At 56.2% G+C, this 18,233-nt stretch overlaps 1 protein-coding gene across 1 annotated transcript in view; it reads left to right on the top strand.

Annotated features, from left to right (window-relative positions):
• The window catches only part of lamb2l (laminin, beta 2-like), a 268,095-nt gene extending 251,506 nt beyond the window's left edge, over positions 1-16,589 (top strand). Inside the window, exons 36-39 of the mRNA XM_038812008.1 lie at positions 2,059-2,200; positions 11,632-11,808; positions 13,477-13,636; positions 15,297-16,589. Coding sequence (XP_038667936.1) covers positions 2,059-2,200; positions 11,632-11,808; positions 13,477-13,636; positions 15,297-15,433 — 616 coding nt within the window. The 3' untranslated portion in view covers positions 15,434-16,589. The remainder of the gene's footprint in view (positions 1-2,058; positions 2,201-11,631; positions 11,809-13,476; positions 13,637-15,296) is intronic.
• The last annotated feature ends 1,644 nt before the right edge of the window (positions 16,590-18,233 follow it).

The following is an 18,233-nucleotide window of genomic DNA, read 5'->3' as shown; positions in this document are numbered from 1 at the left end:
CCTCTTGATTACAAATAGCGACTGGTACTCGGATAACGAAACACAACTTGGAAAAGGCGACAAACAGCAGCGAAGTCCCAGCGCTTCCACCAAACTGTCCCGTTCCCTTTTCCTTTATCCCCCATCACCAAACCCCAGCCCCGCACTTTCCCACAGTCCCAGCCCCACCCCCACAATCCCTCACCCCGCTCCCAGGCCCCATTCCCCCCCCCCCCACCCCGCACCCCTCACCCCGCTCCCAGGCCCCATTCCCCCCCCCCCCCACCCCGCACCCTCACCCCGCTCCCAGGCCCCATTCCCCCCCCCCCCACCCCGCACCCTCACCCCGCTCCCACCCCCCAGGGCCCATTCCCCCCCCCCCCACCCCGATCCCTCACTCCCACCCCGATCCCTCACACCCACCCCCGCACCCTCACCCCGCTCCCACCCACCCCCCAGGGCCCATTCCCCCCCACCCCGATCCCTCACACCCACCCCCCCAGGCCCCATTCCCCCCCCCCACCCCGCACCCTCACCCCGCTCCCACCCCCCAGGCCCCATTCCCCCCCCCCCCCCCCCCTCACCCTCACCCCGCTCCCACCCCCCAGGACCCATTCCCCCCCCCCCCCACCCCGCACCCTCACCCCGCTCCCCCCCCCCAGGCCCCATTCCCCCCCCCCCCACCCCGCACCCTCCCCCCGCTCCCACCCCCCAGGCCCCATTCCCACCCCGCACCCTCACCCCGCTCCCACCCCCCAGGCCCCATTCTCCCCCCACCCCGCACCCACCCCCCCACCCCGATCCCTCACTCCCACTCCCACTCCCGCACCCACACCCCGCTCCCACCACCCAGGGCCCATTCCCCCCCCGCACCCACCCCCCCACCCGATCCCTCACACCCACCCCCCCAGGCCCCATTCCCCCCCACCCCGCACCCTCCCCCCGCTCCCACCCCCCAGGCCCCATTCCCCCCCCACCCCGATCCCTCACTGCCACCCCCGCGCCCTCACTCCCACCCCCGCACCCTCACCCCGCTCCCACCCCCCCCACCCCGATCCCTCACTCCCACCCCCACACCCCGCTCTCACCCCCCCACCCCGATCCCTCACTCCCACCCCCACACCCCGCTCCCACCCCCCCCCCCCGATCCCTCACTCCCACCCCCACACCCCGCTCCCACCCCCCCAGGGCCCATTCCCCCCCCCACCCCGACCCCACACTCCCACCCCCCCCAGGCCCCATTCTCCCCCACCCCGATCCCTCACTCCCACCCCCCCAGGCCCCATTCTCCCCCACCCCGATCCCTCACTCCCACCCCCCCAGGCCCCATTCCCCCCCACCCCGATCCCTCACTCCCACCCCCACACCCCGCTCCCACCCCCCCCAGGCCCCATTCCCCCCCCCCACCCCGATCCCTCACCCCGTTCCCTCACTCCCACCCCCCCAGGCCCCATTCCCCCCCCCCCCCACCCCGATCCCTCACTCCCAACCCCGATCCCTCACTCCCACCCCCCCAGGCTCCATTCCCCCCACCCCGATCCCTCACTCCCACCCCCACACCCCGCTCCCACACCCCCGCTCCCACACCCCGCTCCCACACTCCCACCCCCACACCCCGCTCCCACCCCCCCAGGGCCCATTCCCCCCCCCCACCCCGACCCCACACTCCCACCCCCCCAGGCCCCATTCTCCCCCACCCCGATCCCTCACTCCCACCCCCCGCACCTCACTCCCCCCCCCCAGGCCCCATCCCCCTCCCCCCTATCCCTCACTCCCACCCCCGCATCCTCACCCCGCTCCCACCCCCCCAGGCACCATTCCCCCCACCCCGATCCCTCACTCCCACCCCCCGCACCCTCACTCCCACCCCCCAGGCCCCATCCCCCTCCCCCCTATCCCTCACTCCCACCCCTGCACCCTCACCCCGCTTGTGTGTTTAAGGGGCTGTGTGTTTAAGGGGCTGTGTGTTTAAGGGGCTGTGTGTTTAAGGGGCTGTGTGTTTAAGGGGCTGTGTGTTTGAGGGGTTACATGTGAGGTTTTTATTGGCAGATTTTCTAATTGAGTTCTTGTGTTCCTCAGGGTTCGAGCCACTGTGGTGGACTTTAATGTAACTGAGGCAAAGCTCCTTGTTGAAGCTGCCGAAGCCAAGCTCGATGCAGCTGGGAAATCGCTGGAAAAGGCTAAAAACAACACGTCTGCTGCTGAGAATTCCATTGGGAAGGTATCTGTTTTCCTGATTCAGGGGATTGGGGTACAGGAGTGTGTGACAGCTTCCTGACTGGCTCAATAATCCTCGGAACAGGACTGTGAGAACGTTGGGATACATGAAATGAAATGAAAATGAAAACCGCTTATTGTCACGAGTAGGCTTCAAATGAAGTTACTGTGAAAGGCCCCTAGTCGCCACATTCCGGCGCCTGTTCAGGGAGGCTGGTACGGGAATCGAACCGTGCTGCTGGCATCCGGATATTAAAAGCTTGGATGAGGATAAATGATCTTGAAGCTGTTGGGTTGGCATCAAGTCCTAACTGTTTCATTGAGGTACTCCTTAGGGAAGGAAATTCGGGCTGGACTCTCCATTTGGGAGGTTAAGGGCGCAATTTAACCACCGCGTTGTGGCCGCGTGAGGTAAAAAGCGGGAGAAGACAAAATTGGGATTCGTACAGACCAGTTTGTAGTTCAGTCGGCCCATTCCCGGTGCCGAGTTCCAGGTCTCACCCAAAGATGGCGAGAATATCATTCACCCTGATTTGCATTCATTTCAATCTCTTTAATGAAGGGGAGGTGAGGGGTTGGCCTCTGTGAGGCATTCAAGGTTTAAATTTTGTGGAGCCCCATAACCGGGGCACCACAGCTGGAGCCTTTCTGTCCCACCAAACTCTCCCAGGACAGTGTCCTGCTGCGGCTTCTCTCCTGAACCTCAATTTCACTCCCTTTAACTGTGAGCAGCCTCTAGCTTCACAGCTGGTCTATTTCAAATGCTGGATTAGCCTTGTTAGATGTGCGGGCGCTTCACGGTCCTCAACTCTCAAGTGCCTCCTCGAAGGCACAGGTGCCGTGTCCGAGGGGATGATTAGTGCTCTGCCTGTCCTGCAAACATTGATGCTGGAACGTTGATGCCGGAACGTTGATGCCGGAACGTTGATGCCGGAACGTTGATGCCGGAACGTTGATGCCGGAACGTTGATGCCGGAACGTTGATGCCGGAACGTTGATGCCGGAACGTTGATGCCGGAACGTTGATGCCGGAACTCTTGGAGCGTCAGCACCACAGAGGCAGCTGCCAACAATCAAACACTAACGAGCTGGACGTCACTACTGAGGATCGTCGCGGTCAAAGGGTGAGTGTGTGGGTGGGCGGGGGGGCAGCTGAGCACGGCCTCCCGAATGTTCCCCGCAGGGGTCTGGGGTCTACGGGTTCCTGATTGGTTGGGAGTGAGTGTGCAGGGTGAGGTTTCTGGATGACACTCTGAGAGAAGGTGGGACACGTAAGGATGGGTCCCGGGATGGAGGCCCAAACTGATTGTCGGTCTGTCTCCTGCTCCAATACCTTACAGATAAGGATATGGATATGGATAAGGATATGGTTGCTGCTTTTGATCAGCGGAGGCTGCCCTCGTGTTGCTGATGGCAGCCGAGGACAGCAGACGCTGGAGAAGGCAGCAGCCACGACACAGGCTGGATGAGGCACCCCATGTGCAGGGGCCGCCCGCCGCACATCCTGAAGACCCGGCCGCCCATCAGTCTGAGGAGGGACTGAGCGGGGGGAGGCCGGCGATGGCCCAGGGCGTACAGACGTCATTGGTCAGTCAATGAGCTGACGGACAGCAGGGGCCACAGAAGACACCGTCTCAGGAGAGAGACAGTGAGGCACCTGTGCCACATCCTCACGGACTTGGCACCCGGGGAGGAGGAGGATACCCGCTTACCCGCACTGATAGCTGTGAAGGTCACCGCCGCCCTTAACCTCTCTACCCGGTTCATTCCAGAGCTTGAGCTGTGCAACATTTCACTATCTACAGCCCAGAGGTGCATCCAGGAGGTCAGGGTGCCCTGTACATCCGGCATCAGGGGGTCAGGGTGCCCTGTACATCCGGGAATCAGGAGGTCAGGGTGCCCTGTACATCCGGGAATCAGGGGGTCAGGGTGCCCTGTACATCCGGCATCAGGGGGTCAGGGTGCCCTGTACATCCGGCATCAGGGGGTCAGGGTGCCCTGTACATCCGGCATCAGGGGGTCAGGGTGCCCTGTACATCCAGGCATCAGGGGGTCAGGGTGCCCTGTACATCCGGCATCAGGGGGTCAGGGTGCCCTGTACATCCGGGAATCAGGGGGTCAGGGTGCCCTGTACATCTGGGAATCAGGGGGTCAGGGTGCCCTGTACATCCGGCATCAGGGGGTCAGGGTGCCCTGTACATCCGGCATCAGGGGGTCAGTGTGCCCTGTACATCCGGCATCAGGGGGTCAGGGTGCCCTGTACATCCGGCATCAGGGGGTCAGGGTGCCCTGTACATCTGGGAATCAGGGGGTCAGGGTGCCCTGTACATCCGGCATCAGGGGGTCAGTGTGCCCTGTACATCCGGCATCAGGGGGTCAGGGTGCCCTGTACATCCGGGCATCAGGGGGTCAGGGTGCCCTGTACATCCGGGCATCAGGGGGTCAGGGTGCCCTGTACATCCGGCATCAGACCTTTGAGCTGGACTAGGCCCACCGGGATTCCCGGGCTGCAGGATTTTCCGCCATCACCGGAATGCCAAAGGTCGAGAAGACCATGGATTGGACGGATGTGACCCTGCGCACACACCGGGGGCATCAGGGAGTGCCCATCATTAACAGGAAAGGGTTCCATTCCCTGAATGTTCAGGTTGTGTACGATTGGCCACTCCCGTACTATGTATGTGTGTGCCCGCTATCCCCGGGAGGGAGTGTGCCCGCTATCCCCGGGAGGGAGTGTGCCCGCTACCCCGGGAGGGAGTGTGCCCGATATCCCCGGGAGGGAGTGTGCCCGCTATCCCCGGGAGGGAGTGTGCCCACTATCCCCGGGAGGGTGTGTGCCCGCTATCCCCGGGAGGGAGTGTGCCCGCTATCCCCGGGAGGGAGTATGCCCGCTATCCCCGGGAGGGAGTGTGCCCGCTATCCCCGGGAGGGAGTGTGCCCGCTATCCCCGGGAGGGAGTGTGCCCGCTACTCCGGGAGGGAGTGTGCCCGCTATCCCCGGGAGGGAGTGTGCCCGCTATCCCCGGGAGGGTGCCCGCTATCCCCGGGAGGGTGCCCGCTATCCCCGGGAGGGAGTGTGCCCGCTATCCCCGGGAGGGTGTGTGCCCGCTATCCCCGGGAGGGAGTGTGCCCGCTATCCCCGGGAGGGAGTGTGCCCGCTATCCCCGGGAGGGAGTGTGCCCGCTATCCCCGGGAGGGAGTGTGCCCGCTATCCCCGGGAGGGAGTGTGCCCGCTATCCCCGGGAGGGAGTGTGCCCGCTATCCCCGGGAGGGAGTGTGCCCGCTATCCCCGGGAGGGAGTGTGCCCGCTATCCCCGGGAGGGAGTGTGCCCGCTATCCCTGGGAGTGTGCCCGCTATCCCCGGGAGGGAGTGTGCCCGCTATCCCCCGGGAGGGAGTGTGCCCGCTATCCCTGGGAGTGTGCCCGCTATCCCCGGGAGGGAGTGTGCCCGCTATCCCCGGGAGGGAGTGTGCCCGCTATCCCCGGGAGGGAGTGTGCCCGCTATCCCCGGGAGGGAGTGTGCCCGCTATCCCCGGGAGTGTGCCCGCTATCCCCGGGAGGGAGTGTGCCCGCTATCCCCGGGAGGGTGTGTGCCCGCTACCCCCGGGAGGGTGTGTGCCCGCTATCCCCGGGAGGGAGTGTGCCCGCTATCCCCGGGAGGGAGTGTGCCCGCTATCCCCGGGAGGGAGTGTGCCCGCTATCCCCGGGAGGGAGTGTGCCCGCTATCCCCGGGAGGGTGTGTGCCCGCTATCCCCGGGAGGGTGTGTGCCCGCTATCCCCGGGAGGGAGTGTGCCCGCTATCCCCGGGAGGGTGTGTGCCCGCTATCCCCGGGAGGGTGTGTGCCCGCTACCCCCGGGAGGGTGTGTGCCCGCTATCCCCGGGAGGGTGTGTGCCCGCTATCCCCGGGAGGGTGTGTGCCCGCTATCCCCGGGAGGGAGTGTGCCCGCTATCCCCGGGAGGGAGTGTGCCCGCTATCCCCGGGAGGGAGTGTGCCCGCTATCCCCGGGAGGGTGTACCCGGGAGGGAGTGTGCCCGCTATCCCCGGGAGGGTGTACCCGGGAGGGTGTGTGCCCGCTATCCCCGGGAGGGTGTACCCGGGAGGGTGTGTGCCCGCTATCCCCGGGAGGGTGTGTGCCCGCTATCCCCGGGAGGGTGTGTGCCCGCTACCCCCGGGAGGGTGTACCCGGGAGGGAGTGTGCCCGCTATCCCCGGGAGGGTGTGTGCCCGCTACCCCCGGGAGGGTGTGTGCCCGCTATCCCCGGGAGGGTGTGTGCCCGCTATCCCCGGGAGGGTGTGTGCCCGCTATCCCCGGGAGGGAGTGTGCCCGCTATCCCCGGGAGGGAGTGTGCCCGCTATCCCCGGGAGGGAGTGTGCCCGCTATCCCCGGGAGGGAGTGTGCCCGCTATCCCCGGGAGGGAGTGTGCCCGCTATCCCCGGGAGGGAGTGTGCCCGCTATCCCCGGGAGGGAGTGTGACAGCTACACCCTGGGGCACTCGCAGATCCCCCGTGTCTTTGAGAACCCCAGGATGACGGGTTGGACCTGGGGGGGGACAAGAGATACCCGTTGAGGTCCTGGCTGATGATGTGCTGTGGAGGGCGGAGGCCGATGCGGAGACCGTTATAAAGAGGCCCTTTTACCACCAGGGCTGTCAATAAGCGAAGCATTGGTCTGCTGAATATGCGGTTCTGATGCTGAGCCATTCTGGTGGTGGTCTGCAGTACACCCCCCCAGAGGGTGGGTCTCCCGCTTTGGGGTGGTCTACAGTACACCCCCCAGAGGGTGGGTCTCCCGCTTTGTGGTGGTCTGCAGTACACCCCCCCAGAGGGTGGGTCTCCCGCTTTGGGGTGGTCTGCAGTACACCCCCCCAGAGGGTGGGTCTCCCGCTTTGGGGTGGTCTGCAGTACACCCCCCCCAGAGGGTCTCCCGCTTTGGGGTGGTCTGCTGGGCCCTTCAGAACCTGGCACAGGAGCCAAGCAAGATGCTGGAGGGGGAAGAGGGACATGCAGCCTCGTCTGAGGAGGAGGCAGACCAGGAGGGGCTGGAGGACAAGTCCGAGGAGGAGGTGGAGGGTCTGCAGCAAGGGTCCAACGTTGCTGGCGGACCAGGGAGGCGGTCACCATCACCAGAATCTCACAGGCCGATGCTGTGTCTGTCTCAACCGCCCCCCCCCCTCCTTTCCCTCCCTCTCCTGCAACCCCCCACTCCCCTGTTTCTAAACACTCCACTCACCCCACACTGACTGCTGCCGAGAAGGTGAGTCAGAGAAGACCTGCCCCCGAGGCTGGGATTGGACCCACTGCTCCACACCAGTGAGGAGCGGAGGGACACCCTCTTCCCCAGGGGAGAGCCCAGACTCTAGCCTGCCCTCCTGAACATTGCCTGGGAGGTGGTGGCAGAGATAGTCAGCACTGCCAGTCTCACCAGGAGGAGACAGCTGGTGATGCTGAGGGGTGGGGGTTACTGGGGCGGCCACTGCCCAGGGGCACTGTGCCAGGGAGGGTATCAGAGGGCATGATGCAGATGTCCTTCGCTCACTAGCTCCCCCAGTGGGGGCCGAAGCGTGGCGGCAGAATCGGCGGCAGCAGCAAATTGCGATTTTCCCATGGTGCATTATTCTCCGCACGATCGCAACTCTCGCTGCCGGGGGGCGGGAAGCGGGGAATTCAGGCCCTGATGTGCTTCCCAGGCCTGGCTCTATGTGTGATTCCGGTCCCCAGACCATCATGATTGTCAGAGCTCTGCTGGGCGGCACAGTGGTTAGCACTGCTGCCTCAGGGCGCCGAGGACCTGGATTCGATCCCGGCTCCGGGTCACTGTCCGTGTGGAGTTTGCACATTCTCCCCGTGTCTGTGTGGGTCTCACTCCCACAACCCAAAGATGTTCAGGCTAGGGGGATTGGCCGCGCTAAATTGACCCTTATTTGGAAAAAAATGAATTGGGTACTCTAAATTTAAAAAAATGATTGTCAGACCACGGAACAAATCCTTGACATCCGAGGGCAGCACGGTAGCACAGTGGTTAGCACTGTAGCTCCACAGCGCCAGGGTCCCAGGTTCGATTCCCCGCTGGGTCACTGTCTGTGCGGAGTCTGCACGTTCTCCCCGTGTCTACGTGGGTTTCCTCCGGGTGCTCCGGTTTCCTCCCACAGTACAAAGATGTGCGGGTTAGGTGGATTGGCCGTGAGAAATTGCCCTTAGTGATCAAAAAGGTTCGGAGGAGTTATTGTGTTACGGGAATAGGGTGGAAATGAGGGCTTAATGTGGGTCGGTGCAGACTCGATGGGCCGAATGGCCTCCTTCTGCACTGTATGTTCTATGTTAACTCTGTAATTCGCCACAGATACTGCCTGACCTGCTGAGTATTTCTAATAGTTTCTCTCTATATCATGACTGATCCACCTCTGACGTGGCCCAACAAACTGCTTCATTGCATCTAAACAGGGCAGCAAGAGACAGACAACATTGGCATTCTTACCCGGGGGGGGGAGGGGGGAGGGGGGAGGGGGGGGGGGGGGGGGGGGAGGGGGGGGGGGGGTCCAAGTGATTCGAATAAAAACAAAAGGAACAATGAGGGGTTGGATGGTTCACCAGTAGAATAACACAGACTGAGAAAGGTTACAGTTCAGAAACACTCCCAGGGTAAGTGGTCAAGGCAGGAACTGTGTGTTTTACTTATTCCCTCATCTCTTTAAAAAGCTTGGATTTGGCTCTTTGTCTTAAACGTTTCTCAGATCACAGAAACTGTGATTATGATCACCGGGCTCCGAAAGTCTACTTTCTCTATACTGTCCCAGTCAGGGTAAAATATGGACGAAGGTGGCTGTTGCCTCTTGTGGTTTCTATGGCGAGCTGGGTCAAGATTGACTCCATTCACCAACGGTTGGTCCTCAGCACAGACACAATTCCTAATCATCACTGATTACATATCTCTCCATCTGGAAATCAATTGGAATTTCAGCATCATGTCCTTCACCAACACCGCCCACCTCAACCTCACTGGTATCTCCCTTCCCCCCATCTGCTTCACTTCATCTACTGCTGAAACCTTCACCAATCCCTTTGTTACCCCCAGACTCGCCTGGACCACCTTCTCACCTTAAGCTGCTTCCTAACTTGCCCGAGTCCTTTTTACCGATCACCCTCTCTGCTCCTTGACCCAACATTGTCTCCCTGCCCAGCAACAGGGTTTTCCAATTCTCAGCCTTGTTTTACATAGAAACTTGTTTAGACATCACAAAGTAATGTCTAGCACGAGGGGACATAGCTTTAAATTGAGGGGAGATAGATACAGGACAGATGTCAGAGGTACTCGGAGAGTAGTAAGGGCGTGGAATGCCCTGCCTGCAACACTGCCGCCCTTCACACCCTGGCTCACTTCAACAAAGGTCCCGTGTACGGGCTCAAAATTATGAGAGGTATGGACAGGGTGGATAGCAACAAACTTTTCCCAAGAGTGGGGGTGTCAATTACAAGGGGTCACGATTTCAAAGTGAGAGAGGGAAAGTTTAAGGGAGATTTACGGTCGGCTATTGCAGAAAATACGGAGGCTGGGGATTGAGGGTGATTTAGAGATGTGGATCAGAAATTGGCTAGTTGAAAGAAGACAGAGAGTGGTAGTTGATGGGAAATGTTCAGAATGGAGTTCAGTTACGAGTGGCGTACCACAAGGATCTGTTCTGGGGCCGTTGCTGTTTGTCATTTTTATAAATGACCTAGAGGAGGGCGCAGAAGGATGGGTGAGTAAATTTGCAGACGACACTAAAGTCGGTGGAGTTGTAGACAGTGCGGAAGGATGTTGCAGGTTACAGAGGGACATAGATAAGCTGCAGAGCTGGGCTGAGAGGTGGCAAATGGAGTTTAATGTGGAGAAGTGTGAGGTGATTCACTTTGGAAAGAATAACAGGAATGCGGAATATTTGGCTAATGGTAAAATTCTTGGTAGTGTGGATGAGCAGAGGGATCTCGGTGTCCATGTACATAGATCCCTGAAAGTTGCCACCCAGGTTGATAGGGTTGTAAAGAAGGCCTATGGTGTGTTGGCCTTTATTGGTAGAGGGATTGAGTTCCGGAGCCATGAGGTCATGATGCAGCTGTACCAAACTCTGGTACGGCCGCATTTGGAGTATTGCGTACAGTTCTGGTCGCCTCATTATAGGAAGGACGTGGAAGCTTTGGAACGGGTGCAGAGGAGATTTACCAGGATGTTGCCTGGTATGGAGGGAAAATCTTATGAGGAAAGGCTGATGGACTTGAGGTTGTTTTCGTTAGAGAGAAGAAGGTTAAGAGGTGACTTAATAGAGGCATACAAAATGATCAGAGGGTTAGATAGGGTGGACAGCGAGAGCCTTCTCCCGCGGATGGAGGTGGCTAGCACGAGGGGACATAGCCTTAAATTGAGGGGTAATAGATATAGGACAGAGGTCAGAGGTGGGTTTTTTTTACGCAAAGAGTGGTGAGGGCCGTGGAATGCCCTACCTGCAACAGTAGTGAACTCGCCAACATTGAGGGCATTTAAAAATTTATTGGATAAGCATATGGATGATAAGGGCATAGTGTAGGTTAGATGGCCTTTAGTTTTTTTTTTCCATGTCGGTGCAACATCGAGGGCCGAAGGGCCTGTACTGCGCTGTATCATTCTATGTTCTATGTTCTATGTGCGTGGAAAGTTTTTTACGCAGAGGGTGGTGGGTGCCTGGAACGCTTTGCCAGCGGAGGTGGTAGGGGCGGGCACGACAGCATCATTTAAGATGCATCTAGACAGGTATATGAACGGGCGGCAACAGAGGGATGTAGACCTTGGAAAATAGGAGACAGGTTTAGATAAAGGATCTGGATCGGTGCAGGCTGGGAGGGCTGAAGGGCCTGATCTTGTGCTGTAATTTTCTTTGTTCTTTGTAAGGGCATTTAAATGGTCATTGGATAAACATATGGATGATAAGGGAATAGTGTAGATGGGCTTTAGAGGGGTTTCACAGGTCGGCGCAACATCGAGGGCCGAAGGGCCTGTACTGCGCTGTAATGTTCTATGGAAACTTAGAAAATAGGCCCCAGAGGAGGCCATTCGGCCCCTTGAGCCAGCTCTGCCATTCACCATGTTTTCAAACCCCTCCACGGTCTTGCCCCTCCTTATCTCTGTAACCCCATCCAGACCCAAAACCCTCCATAAATCTGTGTCCTCCAATACTGGCCTCTTGTGCATCCTCAATATTAATAACGCTCCACCATTAGCTCCCTTGGCCTTTAAGCCCCCTAAACCCCTCGCCCCCCCAAGTTTCCCTCCATTAACCGTTCAGTAAAACCCACCTCTTTCAGCAAGCTTTTTGTCAGCTGACCCGAATAGCACGTTGTGACTCAGTGTCGAGTCTTCGTTTATTTTTGTTATTGTAAAGTGTCTTGAGTCACTATGTAAATGTAAGTTATTGTGTCTGTCGTTAGGTCAACGAGCTGCTGGACACCATTGAGAGTCAACTGATGGAATTAATGGATCAGTTCTCAAACCTGTCCGTTGGAGTTCAGAATCTGGAAAATAAAACCATTGCCAACAGGAAAACGGCTGAAGTCTTGGAGAACGAGGTTAATGCCATCCTAAACAGAACAGACCAACTGCAGAGTGTGAGTCCCTCCTCTGCCTCACCTCATCAAGGTTTACCATCTGCAGGAGGGTCTTTGTGCTTAAATATTGACCGTCAATGTAAGATAGTCACCAAGGAATCTTAGTGGGGAATTCAGAAGAATTCACCCAAGGGAGAGGTGAATGGTAAAGACATGTTTGAGGCGAAAGTGGATAAGTCAGACAGAAGGTTACCGTGGTTACCGTGGGAGATTTAGATGAGAAAAGATTTGAGGAGGTTTGAATGGAGCCTAACGACCAGCATTCACTGGCTGGACTGATGGGCACTTAATCTCCCACCTAATCCTAAATAATCCAATGTAAACTTCATCCAATTCTAAACAGGCTGAGCACAAGTGATTGATGAGAGACATTGAATCACGGAATCATAGAATTTACAGTGCAAAAGGAGGCCATTCGGCCCATCGAGTCTCCACCTTGGAAAGGGCACCCTACCCAAGCCCACGCCTCCACCCGATCCCTGTAACCCCACCTAACCTTTTGGACACTAAGGGGCAATTTATCACGACCAACCCACCTAACCTGCACTTCATGGACTGTGGGAGGAAACTGGAGCACCCGGAGGAATCCCACGCAGACACGGGGAGAAGGTGCAGACTCCGCACAGACAGTGACCCAAGCCAGGAATCGAACCTGGGACCCGGGAGCTGTGAGGCAGCCGTGCTAACCACTGTGCTACCCTGCCGCCTTTCCTCTCCCCCTGTGGCCAATGGACATGAGGTAGACTTGCCAAAAGGGGCAGCACGGTAGCACAGCGGTTAGCACAGTTGCTTCACAGCTCCAGTATCCCAGTTCGTTTCTCGGCTCGGGTCACTGTCTGTGCAGAGTCTGCATGTTCTCCCAAGTCTGCGTGGGTTTCCTCCGGGTCCTCCGCTTTTCCTCCCACAGTCCAAAGATGTGCAGGTTAGGTGGATTGGCCATGCTAAATTGCCCCTTAGTGTCCAAAGGGGTTGCGCGGGGATACGTGGGTTTAGTGGGTTGCTCCTTCCAGGGGCTGATGCAGACTCGATGGGCCGAGTGGCCTGCTTCTGCACTGTAAATTCTATGATTCTATGAAAGCATGTACAAGGAGGGCTAGTCACCATGTCACATAGCTCCTCCCTGTCACCTTGGCAATGCTGGACATGGGGATGCCCTCATGTTAGTGAGTCCGGAAGGCTGTGGAGAGTGGAAAATGATTCAAGGGCGGCCTCTGCACCCCTAAAATTGAGCAAATTCCTCCTGCATTCCAGACTGCTCTCTCTCCTCCCCATTCCCCCCCAAGGGAATGCATGCACTGCCCCTTTCATCCTGATGGATGTCCTCTCTCCCCTGAAAACAAGCTGACTCCAGGGCAGCTCACTCATCTAATTGCCTGACCTCTTACCCCTCACCCCAGTGGCTGGTGCCTGTCAGAAGGCTATTTGTCTGTGGGAAGCATCGCAGCTGAGCCCGACCCTGCCCAGTATCTGCCCAAGCCGTTTCCAACAGGGGTCTCCAAGGCAATGATGAAGAATGGGTTATGTTTCAAATCTTTTCAGGGTTGTGGGACAAACAAGAGCCCCAATCCCTTCACCCCCGTCTCCGTGCTGATCAGGAATGGACTCGCTGAGTCTCTGGAATTGATGTTTGTGATAATAGTCTCTTCTTTGCCGTTTTCTCGTGTGCAGAAGGACATGAAGAACGTGCAGAGACTTTACGAGGAGCTGAGAGACAAAATTAGCTCTTTGGACAACGGCACTGAGAGCGGAAACGAAAGAGTGGAAAAAATCAAAGAGGAGGCAGAGAAACTGAGGAACAGGGCAATGAACAACCTGGCGAGGCTGAACGGTACGGAGTGGATCACACATTGCTGAGTGGGGTCATCAGTAACAGCCGGATAAGGGTCATCAGTAACTATTGCACAAGACTGACCGTTAGAGTGGGGTCATCAATAACTATTGGACAGAACGGTAGCACAGTGGTTAGCACTGTGGCTTCACAGCGCCAGGGTCCCAGGTTCAATTCCCTGCTGGGTCACTGTCTGTGAGGAGTCTGCACGTTCTCCCCGTGTCTGTGTGGGTTTCCTCCGGGTGCTCCGGTTTCCTCCCACAGTCCAAAGATGTGCAGGTTAGGTGGATTGGCCATGATAAATTGCCCTTAGGGACCAAAAAAGATTAGGAGTTATTGGGTTACGGGGATAAGGTGGAAGTGAGGGCTTAATGCGGGTCGGTGCAGACTCGATGGGCTGAATGGCCTCCTTCTGCACTGTATGTTCTATGTAACTGAATGTTACAGAGTGGGGTCATCAATAACTATTGGACAAGACTGACCATTACAGAGTGGGGTGATCAGTAATAGTTACTTACGTTTATATTATGTCTTTAAAGTCCCAACGTAAGTGACTGGGTCAGACATTTCCTGTTCCCATCACCTACACAACCTGCTTATTCTGCTCAGACACTGAGAGCAGTAATAGTGTGCAATGGTCAGGGAGGTAATAGTGTGCAATGGTCAGGGAGGTAATAGTGTGCAATGGTCAGGGAGGTAATAGTGTGCAATGGTCAGGGAGGTAATAGTGTGCAATGGTCAGGGAGGTAATAGTGTGCAATGGTCAGGGAGGTAATAGTGTGCAATGGTCAGGGAGGTAATAGTGTGCAATGGTCAGGGAGGTAATAGTGTGCAATGGTCAGGGAGGTAATAGTGTGCAATGGTCAGGGAGGTAATAGTGTGCAATGGTCAGGGAGGTAATAGTGTGCAATGGTCAGGGAGGTAATAGTGTGCAATGGTCAGGGAGGTAATAGTGTGCAATGGTCAGGGAGGTAATAGTGTGCAATGGTCAGGGAGGTAATAGTGTGCAATGGTCAGGGAGGTAATAGTGTGCAATGGTCAGGGAGGTAATAGTGTGCAATGGTCAGGGAGGTAAAGTTGCCACAGACCCAGATGACCATAGGCTGCTTTCCCCTGTGAGGGGGGAGAGCTGACTGGTGGTGATTTAACCTGAGGGTCACCAAACCTCGGGCGAGGGGCAAGGTTGAGAAGGCGGGGCCTTCATGAATAACCTCAAGCCGGTACCGGGGAATTGAACCCACGCTGCTGGCTTTGCTCTGCATCATGAAACTAGCTGTCCAGCCAACTGAGCTAAACACTTGTGCTGGTTTTCTGTTTGGTTTCCCTGGGAGAAACACATGACACTGAGACATGAATCTAAAGCCAGCTCTGCGGGGTGAATGGAAAGATCCCACAGTACTAATTGGCAGGGAGCATGGGAGTTCTGCCCGGACCCAATCGCTCAATCCACATCACTAAGGCACACTTTCTAGTCGTTATCACCTTGTTCTTTGTGGAATCCTGCTGTCCACAGATTAAAATATGCCCAAAAGTTCCTTCGGTGGCAGTGAGATGCTTTGTGATGTCCTGAGATGGTGCAGGGCCCAGTGGAAATGCAACATCATTCGTCTCCTTAAAATCTTTGAATTAGTCATTTCAATATCTCCTCTTTCTTCCACAGCTTTGGAAGAGAAGTTTAACAGCAATGAGCAAAACATGACCGAGAAGTTAGACATGCTGCAGGAATTGGAACAGAATGTGACAGATCTACTGGAGTACATCCGGGAGAAGTCACAGTATTACGGCTCCTGCCAGTAACGGAGCAGCTCCTGAATTCTCCTGTCCTGTGTCTGCTTCAGCTCCTATCCAAGACTTTATATTTGGCCGCTGCTGTGACTGCTGTTTGCCATGTGTCTAGTTTCAGTCCCTCCTCTCTGCTCTGGAATGTAATAATTTGGGGCACGGCTGGACTCCCCTCCCTCCCTATATTCCCCACCCTGCCACTGGCGACAATGCACACCCGTCAGCTATTGGGCTGCAGTGGGCATCGTCGCTGATCGTGAGATTCTGCTGTTTGTTTCTTTGAAGCTTCCAGCTGGAAAAGTTACCCAGACAGAAATGTGTGAATCTCTGTGTTTTCCATCCTTGTTGTGTCTGCTGGAGGATTCTAAGCTGCATTTTGAAGACATGCGACGCTGTTAATTATGGTACAGAATGAACCCAGCATTCTCTTCAAATCTGCCTCAAAGTGAGAAAGTTCCATTTCCCTTTGATTTTCGGAGTTTTTCTGCAGTTCACAGCCCTCCCTCGCCTTGGTTTATCCTGCTCTCCTGCCTGGATCACCTTTAACATGATTCCACAAACCCTCCCCCCCACCTCCAGAGGAGTGGCGTAGCATTTCCTTCCTCGTCTCTCCACTTTGTCCTCCTCCACTCGAATAAATTCCTGTCGGTGCCAGCAACCCCGTCCTGGCTGCTTCTTTCGAGAAGTTAAAGATCTTCAACTGTGGAGGGGATCAGAGGAGGGAGTACTATTGTATACTGGGTCCAATCAACACTCCCATCTACTCCACACACACACTCACACACACACACACACACACTCACAGACACACACACTCTCTCACACACACACACACACACACGCTCACACACTCACAGACACACGCACACTCACAGACAGTGAGTGCTATTGTATACTGGGTCCAATCAACACTCCCATCTACTCCACACACACACACTCTCACACACACACACACACTCACACACACACACTCACACACACGCACACTCACACAGACAGTGAGTGCTATTGTATACTGGGTCCAATCAACACTCCCATCTACTCTCACAGACACACACACTCTCACACACACACACACTCTCACACACACACTCTCACAGACACACACACACACTCTCACAGACACACACACACACTCTCACAGACACACACACACACTCTCACAGACACACACTCTCACAGAGACACACACACACACTCTCACAGACACACACTCTCACAGACACACACACTCACAGACACACACACACTCTCACAGACACACACACTCACAGACACACACACTCTCTCACAGACACACACACACACACACTCTCACAGACACACACACACTCACAGACACACACACACACTCTCACAGACACACACTCTCACAGACAGTGAGTGCTATTGTATACTGGGTCCAATCAACACTCCCATCTACTCCACACACACACACACTCACACACACACATACTCTCACACACATGCACACTCTCACACACACACTCTCACACACACACACACACTCTCACACACACACTCTCACACACTCTCACACACACACACACACACTCTCACAGACACACACACACACTCTCACAGACACACACACACACTCTCACAGACACACACTCTCTCACAGAGACACACACACACACTCTCACAGACACACACACTCTCACAGACACACACACTCACAGACACACACACTCTCTCACAGACACACACACTCACAGACACACACACTCTCTCACAGACACACACACTCTCACAGACACACACACACACTCACAGACACACACACACACACAGACACACACACACACTCTCACAGACACACACACTCACAGACAGTGAGTGCTATTGTATACTGGGTCCAATCAACACTCCCATCTACTCCACACACACACACACACTCACACACACACATACTCTCACACACATGCACACTCTCACACACACACTCTCACACACACACACACACCACACACACACTCTCACACACACCTCTCACACTCTCACACACACACACACACTCACACACACACTCTCACACTCACACTCTCACACACACACTCTCACACACACACACTCTCACAGACACACACTCTCACAGACAGTGAGTGCTATTGTATACTGGGTCCAATCAACACTCCCGTCTACTCCGCTCCACACACACACACACTCACACACACACACACTCTCACACACACTCACAGACACACACACTCTCACACTCACAGACAGTGAGTGCTATTGTATACTGGGTCCAATCAACACTCCCATCTACTCCACACACACACACTCTCACACATACACACACTCTCTCACACACACACACTCACAGAGACACACACTCTCACAGACACACACACACACACACTCACAGACAGTGAGTGCTATTGTATACTGGGTCCAATCAACACTCCCATCTACTCCGCTCCACACACATACTCTCTCACAGACACTCACAGACACACACACACTCTCTAACAGACACACACACACACACACTCACAGACACACACACACACACACACACACACTCTCTCACAGACACACACACACACTCTCTCAAAGACACAGACACACACACACTCTCTCACAGACACACACTCACACACACTCACAGACACACACACACACTCACACACACTCACAGACACACATACACACACTCTCACACACACACTCTCACAGACACACACACACACACTCACATACACACACACACACACTCTCACAGACACACACACACACTCACAGACACACTCACACACACTCACAGACACGCTCACACACACTCTCACAGACACAGGACACACACACACAC

Source organism: Scyliorhinus canicula, chromosome 11 (assembly GCF_902713615.1).
Source record: "Scyliorhinus canicula chromosome 11, sScyCan1.1, whole genome shotgun sequence".
In the NCBI taxonomy this organism is placed as follows: domain Eukaryota; kingdom Metazoa; phylum Chordata; class Chondrichthyes; order Carcharhiniformes; family Scyliorhinidae; genus Scyliorhinus; species Scyliorhinus canicula.
Note: the sequence above shows the minus strand (reverse complement) of the source record. Positions and strands in the feature narration are given on the sequence as shown.